The sequence below is a fragment of the Paralichthys olivaceus genome, chromosome 9 (genome assembly GCF_024713975.1).
Source record: "Paralichthys olivaceus isolate ysfri-2021 chromosome 9, ASM2471397v2, whole genome shotgun sequence".
In the NCBI taxonomy this organism is placed as follows: Eukaryota; Metazoa; Chordata; class Actinopteri; order Pleuronectiformes; family Paralichthyidae; genus Paralichthys; species Paralichthys olivaceus.
In genome coordinates, this window is record NC_091101.1 from 15,285,526 (window position 1) to 15,307,066 (window position 21,541).

The 21,541-nt window shown below is 40.9% G+C and overlaps 1 protein-coding gene across 1 annotated transcript in view; it reads left to right on the top strand.

Annotated features, from left to right (window-relative positions):
- Window positions 1-21,541, top strand: part of dock2-like (dedicator of cytokinesis protein 2) — a 93,152-nt gene that overhangs the window by 26,094 nt on the left and 45,517 nt on the right. The window contains exons 24-26 of the mRNA XM_020085913.2: window positions 637-743; window positions 15,948-16,090; window positions 20,429-20,524. Coding sequence (XP_019941472.1) covers window positions 637-743; window positions 15,948-16,090; window positions 20,429-20,524 — 346 coding nt within the window. The remainder of the gene's footprint in view (window positions 1-636; window positions 744-15,947; window positions 16,091-20,428; window positions 20,525-21,541) is intronic.

The following is a 21,541-nucleotide window of genomic DNA, read 5'->3' on the forward strand; positions in this document are numbered from 1 at the left end:
GAGTGTGCTTGAACCCAGAACCCTCTTGCTGGGTTAGGAGAGTTTTTTCAAAGTGAAAATAATCCAATAGTCTGTAGAAAATGACTCACTGATTTCCTTAATGCTCATTTTCAAACCCCACCTACTGCTTTCCCATGTAATCCATCCATTCATATTACTATCTATACCGTTTATCCTTTTGAGGGTCCTGGGGGGAGCTGGAGCCAATCCCTGACGTTGAGGGAGGACAGCGTGGAGACAAAATCCCATTCACTCTCACATTCTCATTCTTATCAATTAAGAGTCTTCATTGAACCTAACCCTAATGTGCATTTCTTTGTACTGTGGGAGGAAGACTGAGCACCCTGAGAAACCCCACGCAAGCGCGGGGAGAATGTGAAAACTCCACACAGCAGGGCCCAGGCTAAACCAGGATTCAAATCAGGAACATTCTGGTTAGGTTACCAGTGCCAACCACTGCCCCACTGTGCCACAGCAATAATCAGAGCAGGAGATTTTCAAAACACACGCAATCATCTGTACAGAATTATTCTCTGAATAATTATGACTTTCATTTTCAAACCACACCTGTTGCTTCACCCATGTAATCGTCCCACTGATTATTTATTCATGCTCCCCTTTGCTTTCTGTCCCCAGTCAGCTGCTGCATGACTTCTATTCCTGCATCCCCCCCGAGAAACTGCAGAAACAGAAGGTGGCTTCCATGACGGAAATCGTGAGCAGCCTTCTCTTCCAGAAACAAGGTCTGCACATTTTCTCTAATTTCAGGCCTCAGCACTGTAGCAATAGCAGACTCGACGGTTTATGTGAAGACTTAATCTCAGATGTGCACAGTATCAGACGGCCGCTGAGCCGTCCTGTGTGAAATCCTGCAGAGCATTAGTTGCATCTCACTTAAAGGTTGAGATCACATTAAAAGGTCTGTTATATAGTGAGTAATTTGAGCAGGGCAGACAGCTGCTCCTGTGACTACTCATGTATTATGCTCAAAAGGATTTGTCTTGGTACGGCACAGTGGATAAAAGTGTGCAACTGCTAATACAGCAAACATAATGTTCTGTTCCCTCTGGGTCAATCCAGTAAAGCACTCTGGTTAAAAGCATCAGCCAAATGGTTAAAGGGCTAACTTGTGTTTATGCATTTATGTGTTTGATTTAGTTCACTTCAAATGTACACAAATATTAATACAGTTTAGAGCGGACTTGTTGTAAATAACTAGAATGGGAGAGTGACTACCGCTAAGGTAGTCCCCTTCAATTCAATCAAGCTGCAACAAATTTCACACATTTGTAGTCCCCTTAATATTTCTCATTAAGGACTAAATGAGACCTGAATGGAGAAATAAAATATAAAAATGTAAAAATGTTAAAGAAAGTGGAGAAAAGAAATCCCAAACCCATTAATTTGTCCAGATTCCGTGCCAAAATTGAATGGGTACTTTCTTGGCTCATGTCAATTACTGAGTCTCATGGAAATATTTTACTGTAGTTTTTTTCGTAATCTTGCTAGCAAACAAACAAACAAACTAGACTGAGTATCAGTAGAGAGCATATCTCTGCCAAGGCCACAGTCCCCTCATTAAACCACATTTAAGTTCATATATTTAATAAATATTAAAAAGTGTATCCAAGTCCAGATCTGCACCACAATATAATGAATTCTTCTCTGACACATACCACATCCTTCCACCATGTTTCGTGGTAGGCGGTCCTGTATGTTTTTGCTTAATCTTGCTTGTAACAATCAAATAAACAACCAACACATGGACTGGGGTGAAAACACAACTTTCTTGGCTCGAGGTTACAACAATCAATTCTGAATGAATGAATCCAAATCATTATATTATTATATATTTGTTTTATATTAGTATATTATTTATTCATTTGTAACATAATTAAAAAAGTTAAAAGTAAGTCAACATTTTTGTCTTCAGCTAGAATTCAAACAAACAAAACAATCTCGTGGGTTATTTTCTACTGAGATTAAAGAAAGTGTTGATATTTGATGTTGTCGCTGTAAAACACAATTACGGTCCTGCTTTGTTCACCTCCTCTGACATTTCAATCAGTGCATTCAAATACCATCTTATTACAATCAGCACAAGTGGCTCCTGTTAATGTTTGCCTCCACTGATGGTAAAGGTCAGCACAAGTCGCTCTCTTCGAGACGAGCAGCCTCAAGACTAAACAGATATTTGTCGGACACCTGATGGTTTTTTTTTTGTCCTTGTGGTGTTGACATTCCCTCGTGGCCATTTTCTGTTATTGCAAACAGAAAATGAGTAGATTCTTCTTCTCTCAGCATTTACGTTGAATATAAAGTTTTTTTTTTCATATTAGCGTTACCTGTTATAACTGCCAGTGTTTGAGTCCGTTAAGACAGCAGTGTTTTTAGGCTGCTGCAGTTTGACTGTCATGAATGTGCCACTTTTTCGCTCCGTGTCTGCTCCACGTTTATATCATTTTCTCCAGACATGTCTAGGGACACATCATTTAGTCCTTATTGTAGCTTCAAAGTGCACCACACATCAGGGATGACACCCTCCTCACCAGTCTGAGCTCACCCCCCCTCCTCTGCTGAGACCTATTACTTCTCTCTAATTTGCTTGTAGTGGGCTGATAAGTGTTGGTTTCCCCAGCAGAGGCGATAGATAGAGCGGGCTAATGTCACACTACTCTATAATATAGACGTTTATCACGTGGAGGCTCATAAGCTTCTACACTAAGAAACTGAATCTGACTTGGAAGTAGACCGTGAGGGAATGTGAGCCTCTGCTATAGACACTGAAGACGCCCCAGTTTGTGCATGGATGCGTTCTCACACTCACCTGCAAACACATTTGTATGTATATGGGTGAGTGTATTTGTGCATTCCAGTGTTTGTGCAGTGGTGCATTCTTAAGAGGTGTGTGCAGTAGCTGTAGTGTTTTTTCCTCGGGGTATAGCAGCGGGGCCTTGCTCATCAGTCAGTCGCTGCCAGCCCAAGCCGGTAGCCGGCCCAGGATACAGACCTTTGGTATTGATCCTGGCTCCAGTGATTGATTCCCCAGGCGCTGGGACGACGGGCTCGGCACTCCGGCTAGCTGACAACACGCTCACGAGTTACGCTGTCACCGGGAAAGAAGCGAGTGAAGGGAAGAAAGTGACAAAAGTGAGAGGAAAGGGAGTCATGGGAACAACAGGTAGAAAAGGAGAGTGCAGGGTATACAGAGCAGATCTCTGTGTCCTTTTTTTCCCTCTAATTTCACTGATTGTTGTGTCTCAGTGCTTTTTGTTTTATTGTTTTTCTGCTTTGGCTTGATACGCCTCTGTCTGTCTGTGATCAACCTGTGGGACTGCAGATAAAAAGCCTGCAAGGCTCAACCTGGCACATTTACATGCTGGACTTATGAACGAATATCAATAATATGCATTGTCCACATTTGAATAAATAAACAATTTTGTGAGACAAAGTATTGACATCCCAAGAGGGATGGGTGAATGGATTGGAAAGTTTGATAACTGATAAATGGAACAAGGAATAATAGAGAGGAAAGAAGAGGTAGATGGGATGGTGCCGAATGACGGCAAAACAGCTTGGAGGGGAAGTGGAAAAAAATGAGAAGTTGTGGTAGAAATGGAGAGATGAGCCTTATTTTGCAATAAACAGTCTGGCAGGTTTAAGGCCTGCTCACTCTAAATCTGTCAGCAAACCTGCATAATGTTTATCAGTGACATTTAGCCCCTCCTTAGCTCTCCACTCCTCTCATTCTCCCACCATCCGCCGGGAGAGGAGGACTTATTTATTTATTTTTGCTTATTTATTTCTTCATCTATACACCGGTCCATTCCATCTCCCTCCCCACCTCGGCAAATGAGGGCTGACACTCAGATTAATTGAGACACATTTTAGCATTGGGATGCTAATCAAGGGGCTTGTATATGCTCGGGTGCCATTCGTCCAGGAGGCTGAAATTTGCAGCTGAGCGGAATTACATATTTATAATGGGTAATGGCCCCCGGTGTCCGATCACCGCACTGCAATACACATTTAATAACCCCAGCTGTCTGTCTGAGCGTCTCCTGGGAGAAATGTCAAGCCACTGACACTGAAGCAGAGGTTAGATGATGGAAGGGGTGTGCGTGTGTGTGTGTGCGTGTGTGTGTCATTGTAAGACAGTAGATGCCTTGCTAGCTCATGTTTGACAGAAAGTAAGATTGAACAGGTCGTTGGTTTTGTTTTTACTGCATTAAAAAAATAAAAATACATTTCATTGGCCTCTATTTGAGGATTTAAAAATCGTTAATACAAAAATATTGGTAGTAACTGGATCATAAAAGCACCATATTATTATGTGCCCACTTAGTATTTTCCCTAATTGGTTTGATTTATTTCCTCCCTAATGAGGGAATTTGTTTACTCCATAAATTTTATCCTAAGATACTATAACCAGAAGATTTTCTGGGCTGTTGATATTTTCCGATATCTAGCATCACATTATTTGAATGGAAAAGCCGATCACGCTCATCTTATGCTCATGAAGATTTGTTCTTAAAATGAGGTACGGTCGCATTTTCTTTCTTGAGTCAGTGAGATCTGATTTAATGCAGCACACAGCACGAGTCTGTCTCCTGCAGCTCTTCTTCTCACAGCTCACTGTGGCTTCTTCTTCTTAGACTTTCTTCACGCACACAAATATTAACAAAAACAACAGGTAATCACAAAATATGTGAAATATTTTTCAGGGCTGGACACAATGCGTACCCAATGAGCTTGTTTCATTTAATTTGTTTTAAATGTTACTGATGACATCGCACCCACAAAGATGACAGCTGACTCCATGCTGGGCAGAATAGAATAGACTGAACAGAAGTGGTGGAAAACTCATTTCCAGGTTCATTATTACTTTGTATTTATAAGATGGAACTCAGAATTGCAAGTCACATGCCTTGTTTGCAGTTGTTGACAGAAGTCAGTAGCCCCTGAGGGCCTGCAGTGAGTTTCCTCCATATCAGCTGCAGGATATCTGTGTGTTCATTCAACTGAAGAGGCTCGACACAATTTGATCCTTTCAAAAAAAAAAACCTCATAACATCCACATCCTCCTCCTCCTGCTGCCTCAATACTACTGCCAACAGGACTTTAGAAAAAACTCTCTAATTGCATGGCATCAGACCTTTTACAAATGCTCGACATGTCTCTTCTTCCAGGTGAACTGACTTCAGAATACTGCTGTTGGTTTATAAGCACTGAATGGTTTAGGGCCAAAAAACGTATCTCTGATCTGCTGCTGAGTTCTGAACCATCCAGACGCCTCAGGTCTGCTCTCTGTCCCCAGTGTCAAAATTACACATGGAGAGGCAACATTCAGTTTTTGTGCTTCACATATCTGGAACAAGCTTCCAGAGAACAGCTTGTTTGCTGTAACTCTCAGTTCTTTTAAATCAAGATGGCAAACTTTACTTTTTGCCACAGCCTTTTATCAAATGTAATAATTATTCATTTCTTACCTGATTTCAAATTGCTCAAAACATGCAAACGTGGCTGTTCTCACTGACTAACAATGCACTTCCTGTGACTACATAATAAAAGCCAATTTGTGCTTTCTGCAAGTTGAATGTTTTTAATTTGAAGCTGCACCAGTATGAAATGTTTGGTTTGCATTGACAGTAACTTAATACAGCATTTGTTTACTGGGACGTCATCACAGGCACACAGTTACCCCTGAAGATACTGAATACATACAAACTTTGCAGTTCTTTTATTTTTTACAATACTTCAAGCCACAAACACTATTGTTACCTCGTAACAATGAAAGACAGTGGATTGAGAGATACAAGACTGATGAGATTGCCTCTTTAACTACTGTAATGTATGGAAGGTTGTTACATACTTGCATATACAGTTGTTATTCGCTCGAATAAGAAAAATAGATATTATTCTATTTTTGTTTGTCTATGTGTTTGTTTTTCTCATAACTGGTTGCATCCATGGGCACTGTTGGAAGGGATTTGTTTGTTTTTTTCTCTCACTCAAAAATACCCCTGCTTTATTCAGCATACGCTCCCGGGATTAAGAGTCTTGGCAAGAGCATACTGTGTACACACACAAACACATACAATGCACACATATGCATAAGCTGGCGCACATGCACAGACACACATGTGCATCCTGTCACGTGGGTTAATCTGGTTTTGAGACAAAATTTAATTTACCAGGCGCATTATGGCTTAATTAAGGCAAATTATAATGCCATCAGGCAATCACTGCGACAGATTGAGAGCATCCACACTGGTAGAAAAAAAAAGAACGAGAGGTCAGGGAGAGCAAAGAGCAGAGGGACAGAGGGATGAGTCTGTCATTTTGTTTGCCCACTCATTTCCCAAAGCTGGTCAACGTCCCTGATTCAATCCACTAACCCTCTTCTCCGCTGGGCTGCCACTTCCCCAAGTCCATCTGTACAGCTGGAGAAAAGGCTGCTGTCATGTAACCCATCTTGTAGTACATAATAAATGGATTAAAAGAAACCCCAAGTGTTTTACTGTAATTTGCTTGTTGATTAACTGTTACAGCAAGGTATGTCTAGGCATAGAAATAACCCATGAGACAGAAAATCAAAAAGAAAAAGCTGCCTGTGGCATCTCAAGTGTAATTCTTCTTTTAAATTTATCACAGTAATCCATATAAACATCAGAAATCTCATTACTTAAATTGCTCGGATTTTACTGCAACACTTTATACAGTATAATTGACATTGTTCACACCCGTGCCTATATATCCTCGTGCTGTGATTACTTAACAAATGCATGTCGATGCTTGGTCATTATGGATGAGTGATGTACTGTACAGTTATTATCGTCAGGATTTAATCAGTGCTGAGTGATCTTGGTTGTCCGCACAGTCTCCACCAATCAGCATTAGTGACGGGTCACTTTAAGCCCCAGTTATAGTTAATGTTGTTTTCTACATCTGGCTTCCAAGAGAGCTTTAAAGACGAAGATATAGACTATGAATCAAGATGCAACTCATTTACTTGTGTGTTAATATCTTTAACGACATAAGAGCAGTGTTTTGAAATCGACCTGTTAAGAATGGGCTGTTTGCTTGGCCTATAATATACATGCAAGTGTGAAGAAGATATAATGGACGATACTCGTGACATGTGCCTGGCCATGTGTGATGTATGTGCAATGGTTACCCTGAGAGTAAATGAGTGTATTCATGCATCACAAGTGAACTTCATTTACTGTTTGTTGTAGCCAAAGCAGCTGGTTATGTCCTGATAATGTCAAAGCAGACAGTTTTACAGCAGCTAAAGGTGTGTGAGTGTGCATGTGTGTTGTTCGATGATCCAGTAAGTGCTCATGTGCCCCTGTATAGACATATTAAGACAAACACGTGAATCGTAAGATAATAAACATAAAATGTAATAGTCGTATGACTGCCATGTCTTCAAGCAGTCTGAAATGCCTCTCCACTCCTCTCTGCTCCTCACCTCTCACTCTGATGCATGATTCTGTGATGATTTACATCACATAAGCTATCGTTACATCACATTAAGGTTCATGTCACACTGTTCTGTTAATGCAGTGAGATCATGCTCATGAACACCCAGCAAAAAGTGCTCACTATACCTGTCAGAGAATTATGAATTGAAATTAGGTTGGAGGCAGTGTGTGTGTGTGTGTGTGTGTGTGTGTGTGTGTGCGCTTGTGCGTGCGTGTGTGTGTGTGTGTGTGCGCGGCTATATGCTGTCAAGCACACGATGTGGCCATCTGCCACCAAATGATTTTTGAATGTTGTACATGCTGACCCAAAATAGCTATGCTGACTGTAGAGCTGTGAGTTGATAGTACCAGAAGGTTAATGAGAGCGACAGAGAGGGCGGGGGGGAGGGGTGTGTATTTGTTGTCATCCAGTCTCTAGAGGGATGTGGTTTTGGAGTTTGAGGATGAAACAGTGGAAGAAAACAGGGAAGGATGAGACTATTGAGGAGAGTGAATTGAGTTTTATCATTTTAGGAAATGTCTCTGCCTCACTCTCTCTCACCATCTCATTTACAGTCTCATCCACGCTTGTGTCTCATGGGGAAATTAATGCAGACAAGGACGAGGACACAATGGTCATTGTATGAACGTACTCGCCCATTCGTTTGTTTGGTGCAGATGCTTTAACGTTCACTCGGCTCAGGAGCATCGTGACGGAACAGCTCGGTACTGTCAATAGATGGCTTTCAGCTGCACAGCTATGTGGGCTCCACTCTCAGGTTACAGAAAAATAACATCTCTGGGACTGTTGATATCTTAATGATCCCCTGTGGGACTCTGGGTAATTATACTGCAGCGGAGACAAAAGCTATGATGGATGTGATTGTAGGTACTATGACAAATTACTGCAGCAGTAAAAGAAGATTGGGAATGATATTCTAATGTGATATGAATAAAGATTTACAGATTATATAATCCAAAAAAATACGTAGAAGGACAAAAGATTTTAAAAGCTGAGATCAGATGTGTTTAGGCTTCAATAGAGCCACAGCTTTGGAATGTTTCACTGTCCTATTAGAGGACACTGGGAATACATCTGACCATCAGTCAAAGTAGTGGGCTGCTTCCCCTCAAGGAATTCATCTAGCATTGATCTTCCTTGGGTTAAATGTATTAAAACACTGTACCTGCTAATGTCACGACTAATTGGTCAATTAACTCAATAGTTACGTGGAAGAGTGAGCAGTGAAGAGGTGGTAATCAGCAGGTAACTCAGAAAAATGAGCAGAAAGATAATTTAAACACCGTTTGAAACACGGAGTAAAATCAGTATAGGCGGAATCTAAAAAACAACACAGGGGATTATCTGAGTATTTTGTTATCCTAGCAGCAAATCTTGCCTGAACAAATGAGCAAATATTAACATATCCTTGGTGTTAGTCCAGTTCTGTTTGGGAGTTTCATGGACTGGTTTTCAACACATCCCTGATTTTTGCAGAGGATGTGGTTCTGTTGGCTTCATTAGGTGGTGACCTCCATCGCGCACCGCAGCAGTTTGCAGCTGATAGTGAAGCAGTCGGGAAGAGAGTCAGCTCCTCCAGTGGGAGGCCATTGTTCTCTGATGGACATCGGTGGATTGCTCTCTCCGGGGTTGGGGTTGAGTTGATGCCCTGAGAGAAGGGGTTTAAGTATCTCGGGCAAGATGAAGCACGAGAAGGACAGACGGGTCGGCATGGTATCTGCAGTAATGCAGCCGTTGTACTGGAATGGTGTGGTGAGGAAGGAGCTGAGCCGCAAGGTAGAGCTTTCGATTTCCCAGTCAGTCTATGTTCCAATTCTCACTTATGGTCACGCTCTCTGAAAGAAAGTGGCCAATATAAGTTTTATGGCTGGGCTCATCCTCAGAGGGTGAGTTTACACATCAGGAAGGAACTCAAAGGTAGAACCACTGGTCCTTCACATCTAAATGAGACGGGTGAGGTACTTGGGGCATCTAGTCCATTCCTGTGCGCCCTCGTTTGGAGGTTTGGCAGGCATGCCCAAATTGGAGGAGACCCCGCGGTAGAATCAATCTTGCTGGTTGGATTACATATCCCATCTGAGCGGCCTCAAGATCCCCCAAGAAGCCCTGGAAATTGGGCTAGGGAGAAGGATGTCTGGGAGACCTTACATGTCTGGCTAACTCCATGACCCGCGCCAGATAAGTGTAAGGATAGATAGCTGGGTGTTATACATTCATATAGTTCTTGCCAAAGTAAGTTTTGGTCTGTTTGTGTGTATGTCTGTATGTATGGTGTGAGGAATAGCACCGTGTGCTGTGATTGTGTTTACTTTGGTTTTGCTGACAGTATTTGTTCTGTGCTGGGTCTTATCAGCATCCCAGAAAAACTTGGTGTGGAAAAATGTACTTTCAAATATCATTGCCACTGTATATAACCATCATTCAGCAGTGCACCATCATCCAAAACTTATCGGCCTGTACTTTCTGGAGACCACTCATCCGCGCAGGAGAGACAATTTTATGCACCACTATGAAAAAATAATATTATCCTACTAAACCATTTCCAGACAGCTTTCTTGCTTTAACAAATCATACGCGTCAAATATGTTTTATCACCGCACCAGATTGAACCAGTGATTATTAAAAAGAGAGAGCGGGACAAGTGCGGACAGACGGGTACAACCAATGTACAAATAGTAAATGTGGGGCTTTAAATTTCTATGGTGTTTCAAGATAAACTAAGGGAAAAATGGAACAAGTAGGTGATGGTATGAGAGTGGATGAGAGGATGACACCCACAGTGACATGAAATGAAATGAGAAACCTGAGAGAGACATTTTGTCATCACAGAGCAGGAAGACAGTTGGCTTGGTCCCAGCCCCGTCTCAACTCAGGAGATTTACTCATCTCTGCGCCTCCAATCCTCCTCATTATCATCTGTTCTATCACTTTATCTTCCCAAAAGCAAAGGATGGCAACCAAACGGAGGAGAGAGGGAGGGCTTGAAGAGAAAGAGAGGAAGACGTCCTCAGATTTATAGGGGTCTTAGAAATTTAGACTGCATCTCATTATCATCTGCTATAGTTTATTGTGCTTGGCTGTCAAATGAAGAAATATGGAAAGGGAGAAGAGATGAGCTTGCTGCTGAGCCATCAAAGCCGCTCTCCATGGTGGCCTGCCAGCGCTGGCGGCTGTCTGCTCTTGGTAACCCAAACACATAGCCACACTCTCACACACACACACACGCACAAAGAGATTCTAGCTCTAACACATCAAACAGCGGTGAAACACCAAGTTGGAAACAAAAAGGACAAGTCACACTTGGGGACATGGAGGCACATCAGAAATACAAGTGTGAGATTAGGTCCAGAATGAAAAGACAGTTGGTGAATATAGATGAGTCCTCAAAGCTCTCTTCATAAGGGTTTTGAATATAAGTTGTCACCTGTGTGTGTCTTTGTCTGCAAACAGAGGAAGCTAGATGAAAAACTTCAACCTGATGTTTGCCCCAAGACCTTGATTTCCATTCAGTACGTGTTGGCAAAGCTTTCCTCCACAGCATGGCTGAATTGATTTACTGCGCTGTTGCACCGCGGGCAAATGCAACCAAGTCACTCAGGCAAGTGGAACCTAGAAACACAAGAGTATAAAGGAACGTGATGCCATCGTGTCTCTGTGAGTCTGTGCTGAGCTGCCTCTATTCCAACGGCATGAACATGTTATATTTAATTCTGTCATAGATCATATCAAACTTTTGAGACACTTGGGACAGCACAGATTGGTTATTGATACTTCATCTTACATTTCTTGTTATGCAATGTAAGGACAATAAATGTGAATCAAGATGGAGGGTGTGGAAGGAAACGTACAGAGTCAGCAAATAGGAAATCGGCTCCACTCGTTCCTTCACAGTATTTGCTCCTGCAATATCTGTTTTAAATAGTCTAAGGGGAAATGCAGCCGGCATCCATCATGTTTAATTACACCTCTGAAATGGTCTACTGTGAGGAAGCATTATTTGTTGTTTGAAGAAAAGTAAAAAAAAAGCTACTAATTTGGGTGCAAGAGTTGTTATTTACCGCTTTTGTTCGATCAGTCACAGTGCCGTGCCCTAGAGCAGGAAGTCCTTGAAATAGGAGAGATTTCAAATATCCTCTTGAAGAACGACCTACACCTGCAGCACACCACTGTAGCTAGTGTTCTTACAAGACTGACGGCCCCCAGGAAAATAGTGCAGTTCAAAGCCATCCCTGAGAAGCCTACCACTCCGGCTGCAGCAGTGGATATTAACATTCTTTACTTTGTTCGAGGCCAACGAGAGAAATACCTGTAAAGTTAAAGGCACTGCCACATCAGGGACCCAACACGATCAGCTAGAGTCTTGACGGATCGTTACCAAGGCAGTCTGTACTTCATCACTATTGATGCTCATATCCAGGAGGCTCCAGAGGCGATTTGAAGGAGGGCCGATTCTAAGCGAGATCAAAACAGACAATATCCACCCGGACAGATCTGTGAAAGTCGAGGGACTCAAGAGACGAGCAGGCTATTAAGAGGCTCTTGGTCTCCTACATGTGTTCTGAATTTAAAGCTGAGAATAAGCTGCTGACTAAACTAAACTAAAGGATGTGTTATTCTGCATGTACAGTAAACTCTCCAAGAAGAGCACAGTATATGTCATTTCCATTAAAAGCAATAAAAAAATATTTTATTCCAGTGCAGCAGGTAGTTCATAGAGAGGTCAACCAGAGGCAAGCAGACTGTCAGCGAGGACAAGAAGCTCATACAAAGTCTGAGTGTCTGAAATTTCACTTTCTGTCAGGAGCTTTTTTTCAACCCTTAACTCTCAGTTACACCTTTTTTCTGGATAAGTGTCATACAATTATTAAATATTAAAATATAAAAAATACTAACCATGAAATAAAAGTCATGATCTGTAAATCAATGCAACAGGAGAATAAAGATTCAATTAAAGTATGTCTGTTTGTATGTATACAATACAAAAATACACATCCTATATTTATCAGTTTGTTTTCAAAGTGTATTTATCAGTTGAATATTATTGGCCAATAGGAGCCATGGACACATTCATATCAGCGTTTATCTTTGCTGATATGAAAACTTTTATTTTGCAAATTAAAAAACATCTTGGGAATCATTGCCAGTATCTTAAATGTATATATCGACCGATATGTTGATATTGAAAAGTTTTCCTCCCTAACATCTGTATCAACATCAACCCCCAAAAATCGATATTGTTCGGGACAGTAGAATTACCTCCATAGTGACTGTAAGTAACACAAGACTTATGTTGCATAAGGTGAAGGATAAATGCTATTCTTCTTTTCTAAAAGTGACAAAATACTCAACATGCAGTTAGTCAATGAGCGGAGCTTCAGTAAATATACTGTTCCATCTTCCTGCACATTCACCTAAGGTCAGTGAGGCAAGACATGGACCTTGAAACCTGCTGTATGAGGTTATTTTTCCATTCCGGCTGCCTCCTGACACAGTAAAAAGTAAAAGCACACAGTATATAACACAGCAACATACCCGTTCAACCCCCCATCTACTCTCTAATTCACTTCCACTACCCCTGAACATGTTGCACCTCGCAGCATCAGCTGGGTTTGTTTCTTAGATCAATAGAAATAAAGAAGCAGGTGACTTTGGGGTCATTTCACCAGGGGAATGGAGCTCTCCACAGTTTTAATGGTACATCCAGCTCCCGGAAGGCACATGGATTAATTCTTCAGCTTGTGAGCACAAAAACACAGCTATAAAACACATTGTTTCCTCTGTGTGAAAGGACAAAAGATGATGAGTTTCTGCTGTGATGGATTAAACAGGTTTAGCAGAGCTTCCACTAAAACACAAAGTATCTAAAGCACCTCTCTTTTAATTTGTCTTCATAAAATGTTCATTATGAAGTGTGATGTTTCATTTGCATGGTACTATGGTGCAACTTTAGTTTTTCATCCAATCATTCCCAGCATCTCTTCCTCCCCCCAGACCTGTCCAGTCTCCCTCTCTGTCTCCTCACGCTCTGTCTCTGAGTCACTGTGGGCGTCCAGTGACTCATCTGATTCCTCTGCGTGTTAGTGTGATGGAGTGACTGTTGTGACGAGGGTCCACTCAGCAGGCAAGGGGGCTTGGATCAGTTAATAATGGAACTAACGAGCATCAGTCCAAATGAGGTTTTAATGGGCTCTGTCTACCTGCGGCTACAAGAGAGGGATGGGGTGAGGGAGGTTTGTGTGTGTGTGTGTGTGTGAGGGGGGTGTGAGGGGGGTGAAGGCAAGTGGAAGAAAATGAGAATGACAAGTTTTCTTATATATTTTTTAAACTAGTTTGTATCGACTGTTTATATTTGACCCTGTCTCTGATCCATAATCCAAAACCAACAAAGGCCAATCTGCTGAACAAAAATCATTTCAATTGTTGTTGAGATACAGTTACTGATAAATGTTTACAGCTTTATTTATTTAACTTCAACATAATGTGAAAGGCTGCTGATGTCTGAACACCACAGATGATAATCAGAGAAGGGTGACCTCCTCAAAAATCAATTTGATTTGAATTGTCTCACAGTGTGATGTGTCAAACTATCATTAAATCATCAAATAAGAAAATATTACATGGTTTCAAAAGCCGAGTTATCAACGATTTCTCAGTGAAGTCAAAAGTTTTGAAAGTTTTATAAAACATATGCTGGTTTTAGATCTGTTTTTATGTTCAGCCGCACAGGAATCCTTTCAGGAAAGATTTTGAGTTTTGAGTAAATGCCGAGAACAATCACTGTGTTCGAAATGTCTTGCTGCTGCACTTAGAATATTGATGTGGGACAATAAATAAACACATTCAGCAACTTGAAAGTTCGTGTTGTGCTTTGGAAAAAAAAAAATCTAACTAGAATTCTTTCTAAGAGCTGAGTCATTCAATAACCTGCTGATTCATGTCTGGCTTCTATTACATCATATATTAATTTTTTTAATTCATATAGGCCATTGTCCAAACACTGGCTGAAAGATGAGTTATATTCATGTTTCAAAGTAGGATCTTTCCAAGTCTTCATAAAATGATACCAGAGTCATAATAATCAATAATGAGCACATTGTTTCATGATACACCTTATGAGGATGACACTGTTCCAATCTGAACTTTACGACTGAGTAGAAAGTAACTTTTGACAAGATTAATCACACCTGTTAAAAGAAGCAGATGCAAATTTATGAAAAGATATTCACTCATGACTTTTATTAGACTGGTGGATTTCAGGAAATTGGGAACTGCTTGATGAAAACTGCTTCAATACCCATCCTTTTCTATCTTCTGCTTTTTCTCCACCTTTCCCGACAGTACATCTGCTGCTATACTCCTTTAGTGATTTTCTATGAGAATGACTTTGAACAACCCCCCAGAGAAGAGCTGTGACCAATTAACATCCATAAAGGATTTGGAGAGTAGTTAAGCACCGATTCTTCAGACAAACTGAAACTTTTGAACCCTCGTACTTTGTTTGGTTCAAGTGGTTTGGAGTGGTCACAAAGTGCTCATTCACAAATTGTCCTTCTGAATGAGGTTTCAATCTTGCTCACCCCAAAAGCTGCCTGCATAACATTGTCTCAAACAAAATGAAGTCCTGTGAAAGCTGCTTGTTGGACACAAACTCCACCAAAGAGCTTTAATCTTATTCATTTATGCATTTGTCCTTGTAACTCATCCAGTTTGGCCGTAATGAGGCTCAAGATTGGCCTTTTTCATTACTGTGAGTGTGTCCCTGCAAACTTGTTCATTCCTTTCGAAAGCACAATGCTTGACTTTTCTTTTCTTGACAGTCACCATCACCCTGACTGACCTGAAAGGCCAGAACAGACAAAAGTAAGAAATGCTTGTCTGTGGCGACCTGATATACGAATGCCCCCAAATACATCCACAGTTTGACTCCTCTCTCCCTGTCTCTCAGCTATCACTATCTGATAAAAGCAAGAGTCAAGAGATTGTACTTGAGCCTATCAGACAAGAGGCTGCCCACCCCCATTTGAAGGTTTTCTTTTAAAAAAACTCAAAACGCTATCTCACATTCTCCATTTTTTTTCGTGCAGATTGGGAAGTTATCTTTCTCTGGTTAAAAAATGAATGTGCCCGCTTTATAAAATGTTAAATGATCTGGATTTATGTAGCACTTTCTTACAGTGCTTTACAGTAAAGTTTTGCCTTTCAGCCATATTCATTCATACAGTGCATCTATGTGCAGCACTTTATCATAAACTGCGAGCACAGGTTGTGCATGTTGTAACAGCAAGTTGTGGTTTAGTGTCCTGCTCAAGGACACTTCGGCATGCAGAATGGGGGAGACAGGGATGAAACCATTGACCTTCTGGTCAGTGGACGACCCGCTCTACCCTACCACTGCCGCTATTACTGTGTCTTCTTATTAAGCCTGTCATCTTTGACCATGTATGATTCTGCTCCTTCAGAGTGCCGTGATGTGCTGTTACCCATGATGCTGCGGGAGTTGAGCGGGGCACTGGCCAGCATGGCTGACGGGCCTCATGACGAGAGGAGGAACAGCCTGGAGCTGCTCAACAACATTCTGGAGGTCCTCAGCCGGGACAGTGTGGTGAGACACACACAAATAGATAATTATGTGTCCGTTGACATCTATTTATCATTTACCTGCATTCAGAGTAGACAGCTGCATTGATTTGTCAGAAAATATTGAGAGTTGAGATTCCTTAGGACACACACCTACATTTTTGCAGTGGGTGTTTAATGACACGCTGTTCCTTGTCATTACAAATATAGCACAGCCAGCCCCTAATCACATCTTGTACCTGAGGCGAGACACCAAGTTGTTCTTTCTTTTTCTCTGCATTGTCACCTCATTTCTCCTCTCATTCCTCATTACTTTTTGTTACCCTTACAGGTCTTCTGTGTAGTTTTCCAATCATTTGCTATGTCCGACATTCATTCTTTTTTTCTTTTATAATGGCTGATACAGTTTCCGCAAGGCAATCAAATGTCAAGTAGGAAACAATATCAGTTTTTGTCATAACTCGAGGCGAAACCCAATTGATTCACCCTGATGCCAGAAGCAAGCAGCAGCAACACCAGTTTGAGTTTGTCTCCACACCATTTGTCTAATAATTAGATATAACCAAACAACCAGGATAATAATGAACACAAAGTGCTTCCATTTAAGGCAACCACATAGACTGCACTACCAAGGTCTCGCTGATGCACAGGCTCTGGACCAATCGCAAGTCTCAAACTTTGAAGAAATTAACCCTTAGACATCCATCAGCGTGATAAGAAATGACAGAAACCATCTTTGAGAAAAATGTATGTGACACGCACCTTGACTTTTTAGTTTGGCCCATAACAAATCCACTAACATGGAGGAGGTGGGATTTATGACCCATACTGCAGCCAGCCACTTTAGCTTCACTGGGGACCTGTCATGTCGTCCGTCTTTATTTACAGTCTATGAGGTTTACCAGTGAACAGAAAGCGGCTGAACTGTCAAGCTTCATTTGCTCTAAAACAACACAACATCATCTTTCTAACATTATTATTGGGAGAATGTTAGAGTCAAGTATAGGAAGACATTTTCTGCTTCTTTTCAGATTCATAGAATGTATTTGAACTACCCCTCGAGCTTTGTACCAGCACATTAGATCTTGCCTCCTTAAGAATGTAGTGCCTGGCCTTAAGCTATTTAGTTTTCAGGCTCACAGCCGTGCAACGAAGCAGGTCTTGACCAATTAGAAACAAATAGTTTTTTGTTTCACACGTGTCGCTGCATATTTGTCTGTTGGAACAAAACCTGGTACGCTCTAGAACTAAACATTTTTAATACTCACACACAACTCATACATCAGTAGTATCCAGCAGAGAGCTTCTTAATTGCTACTGCAAGTTGTTGACAGCCTGCTGAGTCTTTGAAGTGAAGGTATGGCTCTGTCTTTCCAGCTCTATTTATTTGGATAGCACTAATGAAGATGAGCCAGAAGGAGAGAGACAGTGAGAGAAGCAATAATGAGATGAGTTTGAGTCAGTTGAGATATAAAAACATAAGCAGTGGCTGACTGTCCAAAAGACATGAAACGATGTGCAGACACCACAAAAGCAGTGATCCTCATTTTCCATTTACACAAGACTAATGTCTACTATTGGATGATAAGTTACAGTAAGAGTATTCACCAGATTCACACGTCAGACACTGTCCTCCTTTATGTCATGTCGTAGGCGTATGTCGTATCAGCTACTGCTGTGTTCCAGGTTGCATTTCCAAATCTGACTACTCATTGTCATTTCACTGCCTCACAATCTATCAGCAACTAAAGATAGTGAAAATCTGTAATTAACATACGGTGTTCGGGTAGGTAAAATTTGCACTGGAATAAAGCTTTTAGTTTAAATGTGTGTTCTTGGGATTGTTACTGATTCAACCAGAACATTTAAAAGGTTGGGTGAACAGACAGCTAAAGAGTTCATGTAAATCAGCTAGCTAGATTCCATCCTGTTCATTTCTTGTTGAAAGATCGATAAATATGTCCAAAATGTGGATTAATCAGCCATTTGGGAATTATAGCACCTTTATTTTAGCATCACAGTAGTATTGAAAAGTGATGTTGGCTAGTAAATAACTAAATGCTACCGTTGGCTTTTGGCAAATATGTTGTTTTGCCTTGAAACACAGTTTGATCCTCCAATTTTTCAGATCCATTGTCTTTTCAGTTGCTGATCAATTGGGAAGCAGTAACATTTTAGGAATTTATCTTGTGTTTACAGGACTTTATCCTTTTGATAACAGCATTTCAGCTTCATTTCCACCCTGAGCGTGATGAAAAAGTGACCATATTAATCAGGGGAATGGTCTTTAGATAAAACCTTCTGCTGTTTGGTTCTGATATCAAAGTGTTAGAGACACTGTCAGGATGAGGACCGGCCCTCATATCTGATTCTTGATCTAAATGTGCGCATTCAAGCACAATCAAAGAAAATAAAAAACACAGCTCTCATCAAAAGCCCCCCCAACACATTGATGTCTTATCTGGCCAAAAAAGCAAACTATGTCAGATTAGTTTTTAAAACTTTTCAGAGGAAAAATGGAGAAGAGCAGAAAAGTAGTGACAAAGGAAAAATTCTAGGACAATGATAAAAACAGTGAATGGGAAAGAAGGACTGATGGTTAACAGCTAAACAAACAGAGGGGGAAAAGTTTCATAAACAATAAGGTGAAGGGATTTTATAACAAATATTTGAAGGACGTGGAGAAAGAGAACAGGTGCTCGGAGTAAGAAAAGCAACAGAGGTAGAGGAGAAGAAGGCAGGAGATGTTTTCGCTTCATCTCGTACCTCCGTTTTTCCCTTTGTTTTCCACCCATCTCTCTTTTCTTCTCTTGGTGGTACCTGATTAAGTTGTCAGTCAACAGATGTCTCCAAATTATAGGGATTGTCAAAGACAAACAGAGATGGAAGAGAAGATAAGGCAACAGACAGATGCCCATGTCGTGTGTGTGTGTGTGTGTGTGTGTGTGTGTGTGTGTGTGTGTGTGTGTGTGAGAGATAAAGGGGGGATACTAACAGAGGAAGAAGGAGAGACATTGTGTGTTTCCGGTCTGCAGGAGAGACAGAGAGCGAGAGCATCTCTGACAAACTCTTTTCAATCATCTCACATCAGGACGACACTCTCACAAACACGCAAAAAAACCAGCAACCACACCATCACACACACACAAACACACATCCACACACTGACCAGGATGGGTTTGAACTTTGAACTTGACCCTTTTGACCTACTTCTTGGATTTTTAGACCTTCGTTCGTCTTTTTTATGCTTTGCTGATCAGCTTTTACAAGGACATACAATGTACACATATGTATAATTGGGCCAGGAAGCACACACACACACAAAAGATATACGCCCAGCGGCACTAATGCTGACGTATGTAGAAGACTACTGTGTGTGTGTGTGTGTGTGTGTGTGTGTGTGGCCATTGTCCCATTTTGAATGTGTCCTTATTCAGGCCCCATTCCTATTAAAGTGCATCCAGGTCATCAATCGCATGATGATAATAATAATATCTTGATGAATCTCCTCAGAATCTATGAATTCCCAGTATTTATTAAAAAATTTGAATGTTTGTGAATTAACTTGTGGATCTTCAGTAAATTGCATTTTCTAAAGGACTTGTCATTCTCCAATATTTAGAGCATCAGCATCTCATCTCATCTCATCTCTCATCGGCATCTCCACCATGAGAGTATTAACTTTAGATGAATATAATTTCAAAGACTCCTATCTCCCTGGCTCAACCATTGGAATAGCTGCAAACTCTATTTGCAGTTTTCTTTTGCCGTAAATGGACTAAACAACCAAAATGCATTTGGTCTTGTGTGAAGGCTCTCACTTAAGTTAAGCTGCCACTATCAACACTTAGCCATAAACAGTTATTTTAAAATTGTATCTAGGAAACAGATGGGTCTGAGCACAATGACAGTTTTCACTACGTCTCATCCATTTCCTTTCCCTGTGGGCGGATGCAGAAAGAGAAACCTGACAGGAAAGTTGCATCAAAGGGAAGAGAACAAGAAGAATATGAAAACATGAAAAATGTCAGCAGCCTTTTATGGTTCAAATGTCTACACTGACGTTTATAAACTAAATGATGGTCTGCATCATTTTTTGGAAAATTGAGTGGACTTTAAATTTGAGATTCAGAGAACTTTATTCTCTTCCATGTTTCATTTGATCAGCCATCCATCCATTCAGAACAAACAAAACCTGACGAGTCTGCAAAGTCTGGAAGATGCAGACTGTTCTGCATCTGTGTGTTTTTGTTTAAGTTCATACTTGACGAAATCTAACAATCTTGATCTGTTTTTTAACCTCCATCCTCCTCTGTCATCCCTCTCCATCTTTCCCCTGCCCGCCGTCTCTGTTTTTCCTCAGGGGGAAACATTTCAGCACATCCAGGACATCGTGGTGTCTCTGCTGAGGATCATTAACCAGACAGTCATCACAATGGGTCGTGAGCACGCCCTGATTGTGAGTACATGCAGCTTTGTATATGCACCACATACAGTTTGCGTGACTATCTGTGGGTCAACAGATGGGTCAAACTTTGCATAATCTTCCTTAATGTCTTCATAAACAAGTCCACTCTCCATCCATGTCGTTTCATTCTGAAAACAAAGTACGTTGACAACAGTACATTTGCTTAAAATACACACTTTTATTGAACATACAAGGGGAAGATCAGGAAGAGAGGGACAAAGTGGGAGCTCACACTACTTTGGGACAGCTTATAAAAATGCAGGGGCCAAGGATTTTGGATATTGATTGGTTTGTTAATTATTGTGGTGTAATCCAGGATTCTAATTGGTGGCTACTTGTTATCGAGCAGCTGAAGTGGGCCCTTGTGAGATTAGTGGGCGGGTTCTAAACTGCTGTGAAGGGAGCGTGTGTGTGTGTGTGTGTGTGTGTGTGTGTGCCTGTTGGTGTGTGCGTTAAATAAAGCAGCAGGTGTGTTTGCAAGAAGGACAAACCCTTTTTACATTTCTTTTGTAAAACTATCTGATAATATTCAATTATTGTGTTTTCATTTTACAAAGAAATTGTTATTGATGAATTAATTGATTAAATGATCACTTTTAAATGGGAAAACATAACTTGACCCGATACTGTTTTTTTGGTAAGATGCAGCGTATGTTCTCTGTTGTATTTTGATGGACCTTTACAGAACAGATATAGAGCTATATGCAAATTACCAATAGTATATTTAATGTGATCAAGTGAAGGTTTTCTGTTTGGAATAAGAAAAAGATTGGTAAATGTCCTTGGTCATTGGACATGTTGGTGGATGCTAAATTACATGTACGCCCATGATTCCACACAATGTTGAATAAGGACAATCTTCATCAATAACATGGGAACAGGCCAATCATTAAACTTGAACTGATAACTGGTCGACCTTTAGTTTGCACCGGTCAGTATGGACTGATTGTTTTACCCCGTGTGTGTGGGTGTGTGGGTGAGAGAATGCCTGCAAATGTGTGCATCCAT